The 12,351-nt window shown below is 40.5% G+C and overlaps 1 protein-coding gene across 10 annotated transcripts in view; it reads left to right on the forward strand.

The window, feature by feature from the left end:
* Nucleotides 1-1,907: 1,907 nt before the first annotated feature.
* DNM3 (dynamin 3) overlaps nucleotides 1,908-12,351 on the forward strand; it is a 596,153-nt gene continuing 585,709 nt past the window's right edge. For all 10 annotated transcript variants that reach the window (XR_014014161.1, XR_014014162.1, XR_014014163.1 and 7 more), the window contains exon 1: nucleotides 1,908-2,208. Coding sequence is in view for 7 of the 10 variants with exons in the window: in XM_081221443.1 (XP_081077569.1) it covers nucleotides 2,048-2,208 (161 nt within the window). In the remaining 3 variants the exon portion in view is untranslated. The remainder of the gene's footprint in view (nucleotides 2,209-12,351) is intronic.

Consider the following 12,351-nt stretch of genomic DNA (forward strand, 5'->3'; position numbering starts at 1 on the left):
CTGCTCCTCTCTTTCTGTATTTTTTAATTTTTCTCTCTCTGAAGACCAGCATCTTTTGCATCTCCTTCCTGTAGATGAAAACATTACTAACCATAGTTCCACAGTTCTCTCTTTCTCCCTCTGAATTCTGTAGTACTTGGAAAGGGCTCTGATTGATATAGCATGAGTCAGTGTTCCCCTGGTGCATCAGGCTGTGGCCACAGCACAGTTAGTTGCCCTAATGCCATTTTATTGTCATGACTGCTCTGGCTTCAACCATATGGTAGATGGAGGAGTGATTCTTAGAAAAAGCAGACATTGTTGTCTGTTGGGCAGACATCCCACTTACCTTGGAGAAGATGATGTGTTCTGTTTTGTCTTTCTCTTCTTTTTTTTTAAAGTTGAAGTATAATTTACAGTAAAATGCACAGATCTTAAGTGTTTAGTTTGATGAGTTTTGGTAAATGTATACTCACACTCAAATCAAGATATAGAACGTTTCCATCACCTCCACAAGTCTCTCATGCCTCTAGCAATCAATCCCCACCCCTCAAAGGCAACCACTGCTGACTTCTGTCACTGTAGAATAGTTTTGCCTGTTCCAGAACTTCACATAAATGGAATCATACAATACATGCTTTGGCTTCTTTCAATCAACATAATGCAACTGAGATTCAACTAAGTTGTTGCTGTATCAGAATCCACTCCTCTTTGTTGCTGAGAGTCTATCACTGAATGCATATATCACACTTGTTTATTCATTCACCTTTTGATGGACATTTGGGTTCTTGGTTTTTTGCTTATAATGGACATTTTAATACAAGTATTTCTATGGTTAGAGGGAAATTTATAGCATTAAGTGTTGAGACTAGAAAAGATGAGTTCAGATTTGAATAAATTAAGTCAGAAGTGAGGATAAATTAATTCAGGCAGTGAGGTCTAGGACCAACGGGAATATAGTCTAAGGCCCAGAAGAGAGAGGTGGGCTAGTTATTTAGATTCTGTAGTCCCTAGCCATTATGTGTAGTTAAAGCCATGGGAAGTCCTCAGGTAGACTAAAAGGTCCATGAATTAAATCCTGAGGAGTATCAGTATTTGAAAAGAGGATCCCTCTAAGGAGGCTAAGGGAAGCATGCATTTATCCTTTGTGTCGCCGTCACAAGGCACAGGACCCAACGTACAGTCTCAGTTCGCTAAACTTAAGAGAATGGGTGCAGAGTGCATGGTTATGGATAGAGCCTATAGAAGGAGATCAGAGGAGAAATGGCATGAGGGGTCGCAAAGGGCAGAATGAGCTTGGTAGATTGAAGAGGAGGAGTGGTGCGGGGTAAGCACGACGGACTCCACCTTTCCTTAGATGGGGCCGGGAGGACCAAGCCGTTAAAGTTGAACGATTAAGTAGGGTCAGACTACGCAGGGCCTGAAATGGATGTCAGGTTGAAGAATTTAGACTCCAAAAGGCCGGCTACCCCAGGAAGAGCCAGGGTTCTGGAGTGGGGCGTGAGAACGAGAAATTTCCTTCTGGGAGGTGCACTCTGGAGGCGTTGCACTGGTGGAGGCAGCCGAGGTGCTGCCGCTGGCGACAGTGCTGACTTGTTACCAGTGGTAGGGCTTTCCACTGGACTTGGGCTTTGTAGCTACTGAAAGGGAACAGTGCCGCCGGCTGCTGCTGATTTTATGCCATTCCCTGACCAAGTGCTGTAACCCTGCTCCTGAGCCTTGAAATCAGACGACAGAGGCGGTGGCATCTGGCCGCAGCTGGGAGGCAGTGCGTGCGCGCCGCGCCGGGATGTCTGACTGGGAATACTAGGGCAAAGCAGACGCCCAGCGCGCCGCGGGCGGGGCGGTCGCGGGCCAGGCCACGCCCCCGCTCGCCTGCGCAGGCGCGCTTTGGCGCCCTTGCTGTCAGGAGCGCACTAGAGGCCGGACGGTGGCGGGATCCGACGTCTGACTGGACCCGGCTGACTGAACTGAGCGCGGCAGCGGCGGCGAGGGCTGCGTGGCCCCGGCTCCCCGCAACGTCGCAGAGACTAGCAGGGTCTAGCGGGCAGCCGGCGGCGCAGGCACAATGGGGAACCGGGAGATGGAGGAGCTGATCCCTCTGGTGAACCGTCTGCAGGACGCCTTCTCCTCGCTGGGACAGAGCTGTCTGCTGGAGCTGCCTCAGATCGCCGTGGTGGGCGGCCAGAGCGCCGGCAAGAGCTCGGTGCTCGAGAACTTCGTGGGCAGGTGAGCGTGCAGGGCGCGGGGGTGGGGCGGTGGGGGTGGGGGCGACCCCACTTCGGGCCTTTCGAGAGCGCGAGGTTGGACCAGGGGCTGCGGCGGAACGGAGGGAAGAGCGGAGGTGTCTGTGAGGCGGGCGGGGTCGTCCCGGCTCCGGGCATCCTCTGTGCCTCCCCGCCTGGCGGTTCTCCTGTCTGCCTTTCATCCTGCTATACAAAGCTATTTCCTCCTGGTCCTCCGGTCTGGGAGTTGGGGGAGGGGGTCCGCCCCGGGATCGACTTCCCCCGCCCGATGTGCGCCAGCCCCGCGCAGCCTGGGTGCGTCGCGCGCCCGGGAGCTTCGCAGTCCCCCCTCTGCTTTCCCAGCTCAATATCCTCCTCCTTTTCTAGTCAGCCTCCCGGAGGCTCTCGGTAAGGCTGTGGGGTTTATTTCTCCGCCCCTCCCCCCCTTGGAGATGCTTTCCTTCTCGCCCTGATTCTCGGCTCCTGTCAGCTGTCTACTGTTCGAGACAGTCGTCGCCTGCCCCTAGCAGGGGAGGCGGGGTGCGAGGAGAAAGAAATCGTTTGTTGTGGTGAGGCTTTAACCCGCGACGCTTCCCCACCATTCTCCTCTCTAGAAGTCGAAGAATAAAAGGTGGTGTGTTCGCGTGTGCACCTATTCACAAATCCAGGCATATGTCAGAGAAACCGAGGCACAGACTCTGAGGGGGGGTGGACGTGGACTTGTGTTGTCCAGGTGCCATGTCATTCCTGCATCATCTCGGAAGGGACGAGCATCTTTCTCGCACTCTCTCTGCGCCCCCTCCCCCAGCATCATCTTCGGTTCCCTAAGCTTTTATTTGTCCTGCCAGCCTTCAAGTTAACACTCTGAATCTAAATTATAGTTACGGGTTTCGTAGTTACTCTTAATTCAGAAAAAGCTAAAGAATTAATTTTTAAATTGGGAATCAGCATTTTTTCCATTGAGCAATTCATGAGAGATTAAGTTACCTTAACGGCCTTGCCTGAGCAGTGTAGACATTTGCTAAGAAAAGCCCATTAGAAAGCATTATGAAAGCCGAAATCTGTTTCCTAGCAGTAAACCAGGTAGAAATGTACAACAGCCGAGAGAGTGGGCCAGAGAGGGTACAATACAGAGATTGTACTTTACTCTTTTTATTTGGGATTCAGAAAGTTCCTTTTTTGGTTTTTTTTTTTCTTCTTTTTTTGTTAGTGTTTGGTGATGTGTAAAATTTAGATATTCCCATATCTCCTTTGGGAATGCTAGTATCCATAAAGTGTATATTCTTTTCTCTCAGATGATGCTCTCTCTCAGGTGATACTCTTAGGGTTTTTGTTTTTTGTTTTTCTGTTGAACTAGAAAGCTAAGAAACCCAACTTAAAAAAAAGTAAAATTGCTGACAGTTGGTTGGTATCTTTGACTAAGTCACTTAATCACTTTGCTTGGTTTTATCATTAATTTGAGTGATGAGAAAAGTGATGGTAAAGCATTTTGCCTACGTCATCATAGGCTTATGGTGAAGTGATGGATGAATATGTGATTTAAAACATGTACACAGAACAGTCACATACTTAAGGGTTTTACTCTCTTTATTGCCAATGAAATTCACTAAATTTAAAGTGGTATCTATAGGGAAGGTGAGGTTTGATGACAACGTACTTTTGGGTTTTCAAACTCCAGAGCATTTAACGGTATGCCTTACTTGTCATTTAGCTACTTTTGTTTTTTAAACAAATACTTAAAGATTAAAACTGTAAGTAATTCAAATGCAGTGACCATATTTTATGCATCTTTCATATATTTAGTTGGATGAGTCTGTTTTATAAATGCTTTTGAACCTAATGTCAATTTTATGTATGTATCTTAATTCTGTTCTTCAGATTTTCAAATCCTGAATATATTCATTAATGCTGTAATAAAATTGTAAACATTTTTCCTCATTAGCTATCCTCTTTTCAAATGAGAACTTTAAAAAATTTGGAAGAGTAAGATACTGTAGCTTGAACATTTTTTATGATAGAATGAAAAACAGGGACGTCATTTACCAGAATACATTAGTAATTTATTATACTTTTTAAAGCTTTACCAATAATTAATTACTGTAAGAATGTCAAGTCAAAGAAAAGGATGGACATAAAGGGAAAAACTCATTTAGTAAATATAGCAATGCTTTATTATCTGTAGAGATGACACCTGCCAGCAGAGCTTATATATTACGAGAAAATTAATTAAAAAGGTCATTTGACTTTAATAAAGGTTTTGGTCATTGAATTATTGAGGAATCTAATTTCTGATTATAAACCAACCTTAGGGAAAAAGGAATTCTCTATTTTGTTAGGAGATTCATCCTAGGTGGAAAAAACTACTCGTATTCTACTATAACCTTTTATCTTTATTATCCAGAAATTTTCCAATAAAGATAAGGTTCTTTTCTTTAAGAATGAAACTTTCCTCTTTTACATGTAGCTGTTTTCATTTTAAGACTCTGACCTCTGTGCAGTTATTGAACGCAGTCGTAAAACAAGGGGTCATTACTTGTGTAAATTAAGCATTTGCTCATCATTTAAGCTGGTCTTCAAAATAATGATCATTTCTCCTTAATATTTAACATTCCATGTTTAGTGGCCTAAACATCTCTTCTCCTCTCAGTTTGTTTGTTTATATTGATTTTTTTGACACCACTGAGTGAATTTGGATGTGAATGTGTTACTTCATTTAACTGTAGCTCTAAAATCCAATTTTGGGGTGACAAGTTTGAGATTATTATGAATATAATGAATCATGAATGAACTACTTGTTTGTGATTTTTCTTGCTGAAGTGATGAATTTACATATTAATGTAATATAGTGTGAGTAACCAGATTGTTCTTTTGGGTGTTCAGATGAGATATAATGCTCTCAGTGAGAGGCAGCTTAAGGTCTAATGAATAGAAGCTGAGACTCATTGTCTGAATATAGGGGTTCACTAGATGGCTTGGGGTCTGCCCATTGGTCTGGTTTGTGCACAGAAGAATTTATTCAACTACTTTTACACCCCCCCTTTATTTTATTTTTTTTAACAGTGCAGTGAGATGTTGATGATGATAATGGTCAACATTTATGGAGTACTTGTTATGCATCAGGTACTATTCTAGGTGCTTTTACATGGGTAATTTCATTGAATCCTCATAAACCCCTGAAGAGGAGGGTACTCTTTTTTTTTTTTTTTTTTTGCGGTACGTGGGCCTCTCACTGTTGTGGCATCTCCCGTTGCGGAGCACAGGCTCCGGACGTGCAGGCTCAGGGGCCATGGCTCACAGGCCCAGCCGCTCCGCGGCATGTGGGATCTTCCTGGACCGGGGCACGAACCGTGTCCCCTTCATCGGCAGGCGGACTCTCAACCACTGCGCCACCAGGGAAGCCTGAGGAGGGTACTCTTAAGAGTTCTGTTTTATAGAGGAGGAAATTGAGATTTAGAGACTTTGAGTAACTTGCTGAAGGCAAATTTAACATAAAAACAGTGGAGCTAGGATTCAACTTGAGGTATCTAGGCTCTATACTTGTGCTCTAAAACCTCTGTGCTGTATTAAACCCCCTCCGTATTGAGATTTACCAGTTCCTCTGATAAATACTTTTAACTTCTTTCTTTGATCACACTTAAAATCACCACCTAAAATAATAAGAACCTGCTATGTTAATAATTTCAGTCATATTTATTTATGTATGTCTATCTTGCCTCATTTCACAGAGGATTTGAGGCAACCCCTTAGGCAGAAACAACATTAGTTAAAAGATAAGTTTTTTTCTTTACCTATATTTAGACATTCTTGAAGGGAGCTCTAGGATATAATTGAGTTATTTATTTAAGTATGTGTTGATAGGGAATATAACTTGTTTATAGAGGTGTTAAGTGAAAACTACTACTAGTTGCTAAGGTGTAAATGTTTTTTAATGACATACTTGTTAGAAACATTAGTTCTTCAATGCTTACTATATAGGCAGAGGATTCACATTATTTTCTTCTAGCCTAAATGGTAAATAGACTTTCAATTTTGCACAGGTAGAATAGGTTTTTTGACTAATGGGGATCAAATAAAGGATAAAGTGACTATGTTGAGGGGAGTACATTTCAATGTGGAAATGTCATATAAGGTTTATTTAGTTGTGAGGTTTCTAGAGATGGGTATGTTGATTATCAAATTAGAGTTGTTTCACAGGAGAACCTTAAAAGTGAGCCATTTGATGCTGTTGTTGAATGGACGTGACCAGATAATTTTTCAAAAATCCAAAGTCATTTATATGTCTTCGATAGATACTCATTTTTTTTTTTTTAAAGAATAACCACTTCTGTAGGCTTTTATTTATTTATTTGTTCGTTTGTTTATTTAGGCTGTGTTGGGTCTTCGTTTCTGTGCGAGCGCTTTCTCTAGTTGCGGCGAGCCGGGGCCACTCTTCATCGCGGTGCTCGGGCCTCTCACTATCGCGGCCTCTCTTGTTGCGGAGCACAGGCTCCAGATGCGCAGGCTCAGTAGCTGTGGCTCACGGGCCTAGTTGCTCGGTGGCATGTGGGATCTTCCCACACCAGGGCTCGAACCTGTGTTCCCTGCATTAGCAGGCGGATTCTTAACCACTACGCTACCAGGGAAGCCCCTGATAGATACTAATTTATTCTTAAATCCTTTGATTTCAAGAGAGTATTAAAAATTGGGGAGGTAAGAGTTCTCTAATTGCAAATAAGATTAGGCACAGAGCATGCATATTAGTAAACTTCTTAATTCAGCAATAGGTTTGTATTGAGGGAAAAGATTTTTTAAAATATCAAAGCATCTGAATTAGTGACTATTTTTCAACAAATGGCTTCCAAGTATTAAAGTTATTAGATAAATGGGTGCTAACAATTAAAATGTGATCACTGTTGAAAATCGTACTTAATGGTTCTCAAGGGTCTATTTAACTGAAGTGTCAGAAACATAAACTTTGTTTCATCCAACAATGAATTGCTAAAACCTGAAATTACAAAGGTATTTTTGCTGAATTCACACTATGTAATATACTTTTAGGTTATCATAAATTCAGTTGGTAGGATTTAATTATAACAATCAACTTAATTATCAATAATTCGTTAGAAGCAATATACCTAGGTGAACTGGACTTCATAGGATATCTCTGTTTTGAAATTTACTTATGATTAATAGATATCAAAAAAATGCACTCCATTACTCCTTTAAGAATGAAGTTGGGCAGGCGTCATCCAAAACTTTGGAGGAATGGAAATTTAGTAGTTAGCTGTTCTAGAAGGTAGGCTATTGGGTTCTCTACCAATGGGACATACATTTAGTATATTAGTGTTTGTCTTAGGTAGTAAGTACTTGGTGCTAGGGCTAATAAGTACAGTTAAATTATGCTGTTTTACTTATTATGATTAATTTTGAGGACTGCAAGAAGCTAAAAGAAATAGATGTTTTTTTTCCTCTTCCACCAGAGTCAAGTCAAGAGAACTCTTGAGTTAATGTACTGTATAGAACAATTCATTTTCTGTATGGCCAAAGTTTTGCCTATCTCTAAGTCTGCTTTGCTTTTTCTCACAGTCAGCATTCATTTAAAAATTCTAAAGGATTATGTTGTAGTAAACACATTTTTATAAAGTGGACGGAAGAAGGAGGCCAATATTTGCTTCGCCTTACTTGGTTGCAGGCATGGATTCTGTTATACACATTCCGTGCCTTCTGTAGCTTGTTTTCACATCCCCATGTTAATAAGGGAGGAAACTCAGGGTTAGAGAGACAAATAATTTGCACAAGGTCACATGGCTAGCAAGTGCCAAGCTGGGATTTAGCCTTGGATATGACTCCTATTGATACTCTTGAGAAATGTGGGCAAGGAAAGTCAATGAGCATATATTACTGAGTTCTAAGTATACTGGGTAAGAATGTAGAAGGAAGTATAAATGTATAGGAGCTGATATATATATATATATATATATATATATAAAAAGAGAACTGACAGCATAAGCTATGAGACCACAACTTTCAAAGAGTTTGTAAAATGAAGGCAGTTGGGTATAATGCAAACTAAATGGGACAAAATAATTTATACTATGTTACTTTATTTTTGTGAAAAAGAAAACAACTCTGAAAAACTACAATTCTGAAAATGAATTTGTGATATAGTGGAAAGCATACAGTATTTGAGATTTCGGTGTCATTTGGCAGTCGGTATCATTTTAGCTCAAGGCTGCATGTACTGAAGTATCGATGTCAAAGCAGGGAGTTGGTGATCTGTGTCTCAGTGTCTGACTTGACAACAAGGCATTGAATTTAGACTGTCACTTAATCACAAAGAACACTATGTTGGAGAGGGCCTGAGAGAAGAGTAGCAGGAAAGAAAAGAGGTTGGAGAGATTAAAAATATAACTGGATGCATTGAGATAGGTGGGATAGATCAGACTCACTAAGGATCTTTAAGGCACTAATACTTAAGAAGATGGAATTCTATTCTTTAAGAATAAGGCATTTAGTTAAAGTAGTAGAGCAAGTGGAAGACAAAATGTCAGGGAAAATGTTCTAAAGGCAAACCTGAGAATAGAATGTATTTAGAAAGAAAGGAGGGTAAAGGCAAAGGGAAGGTTGATACTAAATGATTTTTATTATTGAATTAAACACTGTTCCAGAAAATTAGAAGGTTTATTAATACCAGGTTGGCAATTTTGGTTTTTTTGGTCATAGCTGGCTTAGCTTTTTAAAAATCAGTAGTGAGGACTGGCTTTTCACTAGGTTCTGTAAAAAAAACAAAACAAAACAAAACAAAAAACAAACAAAAAAAAACAAAACAACTTTCTCCTAGTTTAATTTTCGTCACTTCTTGGAGCTACATTAGGATGCAGAGAAACAAGAGATTGGCCCAAGGTCAGAAATAGAATCACAGTTGAGTTTGGAACTTGGTGTTCAGAACTGGGAGCCCCATGGCAGTTCATCATTTTCTTTTTCTCCTCTTATTGTTTTAAAGTGCCTCCCTCTCATCCTCTCCACCTCCTTTTCCCATTCCCTTCCATTGGACCACTCTTTCCTCCTCCTTGATACTCCCCTCCATTACTTTTCTTGATGGTAGACCAGCAATGATTTTTTCCCCCCATACACAATAGGGTAAAGAGACAGGGAACAGGATTTTTCTCAGGCTTAGACCAGGTAATTTGTCTGAGATAATATATTCTAGAGTAAATTGTAAGTTTTAGGAAACAGATGGGCCCAGGAAAAGACTACATGAAATAGTGGATGTTTTCACACAATATTAATATTTTCACACCAGGTGGGCATATCTAGAAAGTTGTGCCTGGGTTGGTCACTGATTGACCTTGCTTAAACCGAGGAAAGCTTCTGAAAAGTTGTGTATGAATAAGTAATATAAATGGAAAGGTTACTATTTAAAGAAATGGGTGAGATTTTTTGTAAATTAAAATATATATATGGGGCTTCCCTGGTGGCGCAGTGGTTAAGAATCCGCCTGCCAATGTAGGGGACACGGGTTTGAGCCCTGGTCCGGGAAGATCCCACATGCCACGGAGCAACTAAGCCCATGTGCCACAGCTACTGAGCCTGTGCTCTAGAGCCCGTGAGCCACAACTGCTGAGCCCATGTGCCACAACTACTGAAGCCCACGTGCCTAGAGCCCATGCTCTGCAACAAGAGAAGCCACCACAATGAGAAGCCCATGCACTGCAACGAAGAGTAGCCCCTGCTTGCCGCAACTAGAGAAAGCCCACGTGCAGCAACGAAGACCCAACACAGCCAAAAATAAAAATAAATAAATTTATAAAAAACAAAACAAGTGAGCATGCTTTAAAAGAAATAATAAATAAGATATATATTTGGGTAGCAAATCCTTACCTTTCAGTTTGCCTGTTTCATATTCTTTTTTTGTGTTTGTATTCTTTGGGTGAGGCCCATCAATGTCATAGAAATTATTTTAACAGTTTCAACAAGCATTAATGTTGCGTTAAATTCTTAATGTTAATAAGAAAGGCAAGATAATTGTTGAGGAAAAGGATGACTTATTTGGTCCATGAATTTTATGAATGATACAGATTGCTTTAGATTTTGTTTTTCTTCTAACATCCCTACTGAAGATTCTCTATTTTCAGGAGTTTAAAGTGTGTGTGTCTCAGTGCTTCTTTGTGACAGTGTCTTATTTTCATTTCCTGGAGCTTCAAGGTCATGATATCCCCGGGAATAACACATACACACCTATTAGAAGTTAGTAGGGCTTCTGAAGGACCTCATTGTCTATCATTTCCTTGGCTTGAAATTGAAAAGACTGATTCATTTAAATAAGTAATTTGATGGGTACCTAATCTTACTTAAGATATTTGTTTTCTTAGATCCTCAAAAAGCCAATATTTGAAAAGGAGTCATCATATTCTGGTGATAGAGTGCCGGCTTTGCTGGTAGGTGTGTCGGTCCCACCGCTGACTCTATACTGGATACACACATGGCTCCTCAGCAAGGCATTGAACTTCACTGAGACTTAATTTCCTCATTTGCATTATAGGGACAATAATACAGACTTCATTGTTTTATGTGCGTGTGAGTTCCAAGTAAGATGATGTAAAGCGTATGGCCCCATAATAAGCATTTAATAAATGATTGCTGCGATATTGTGATTTATAAGAAAAATATATATTTTGTCATTCACATGACATGTCATTCACATGATAATTCTCAAATATATTTGGTCTTCCTTCACAGTTCCTGGCTCACAGCTCCCAAAACCCTTGGAATTTCCGAAGTGTTGAAGGTGATAAGGGTGTCTTTTGTTAGGTTAATGAGGTGACTTCTGGAAAGCACCCAAGGATGAGGGCCGGTTGCCAGTGGAACTAACCACGTGATTAGAGGGTTGGAACTTTGTCCCATCCCCCACCCCCAACCTCTAGGGAACGGAGTGGGGCTTCAAGTTGAATCAGTTGCCAGTGGCTAATGATTTAATCAAGCATAACTGTAATGAAGTCTTCATAAAAAAAAACCCCAAAAGGACAGGGTTCAGAGAGCTTCTGGGTTGGCAAACACGTGGAGATTTGGGGAGAGTGGTGTACCTGTAGAAGGTTTGGAAGCTCCTCACCCTTTCCCCATACCTTGTCCTGTATGTCTCTTCCATATGGCTGTTCCTGATATATATATATCTTTTTATAATAAACCAGTAGTATAATAAGTAAAATGCTTCTCTGAGTTCTCTGAACCGCTCTAGCAAGTTGACTGAATAGAGGAGGTCATGGGAACATCCAACCTGTAGCTGGTGGGTTAGAAACACAGCTAACAACCTGGGCTTATGATTGGTGTCTGAAGTTGCAGGAGAGGGCGGTCTTGTGGAACTGAGCTGTCAACCTGTGAAATCTGATGCTTTCTCCAGGTAGATAGTGTCAGAATTGAGTTGAATTGTAGGATACCCAGCTGGTGTCCGGAGTACTGCTTATTGTCGGTGTGGAAAAAACCACCTCCCCATGTTGGAATTGCTACCAGAACCCATTTAATGGTTATTAGCTTTAGTCTTTTATCTGGAATGGACGTTTTCTAACTATTTTAAAAATAACAGTAAATTTAGGAGAGAGGATAGATAGTACTGTGTAATGTGCCTGGTCTATGATAATGCAATCAATAAATGATAGCTATTTAAGTTTTTTATCTAGACTGGGCATTTTCTGAAACAAAAGCAAATTTAGGAGAGAATAGATAGTAATGTGTATTTGCAAATTCTCTTTTTTGTGCATGTGGGAAAAATCACAGCTGCATCAAAATACCAACTTTTAGATCAGACTAACTTAAAGTATATTTGGACCTTTTTAAAAGAAAGCATTGTCCACAATTTGCATCACCCCAGGGTATTTTTTTTCTTTAAACAGATATATACAACATAAATCCCGTTTGTATACTCTTCCCTTCCAAGAGTTCCAAAGTACTTTTCATTTATTCTTTTATTAATCCTAACAATATCCCTGAGAGCATAGTAAAGGCATGTTTTATTAACTTCAATTTAGAAATGTGGAAGATTGAACTAGAAAAAGTTAAGTGACATGCTAGGGTTTAAATGGCAAACACCAGAGATAATGAACATAGTAGAGTTAATAACATAGAGATAATAGAATTAAAATGAATTTTGCTGAAATTATTTTCATATGTTCTC

The sequence above is a fragment of the Mesoplodon bidens genome, assembly GCF_964165515.1.
Source record: "Mesoplodon bidens genome assembly, chromosome: 2".
NCBI lineage: Eukaryota > Metazoa > Chordata > Mammalia > Artiodactyla > Ziphiidae > Mesoplodon > Mesoplodon bidens.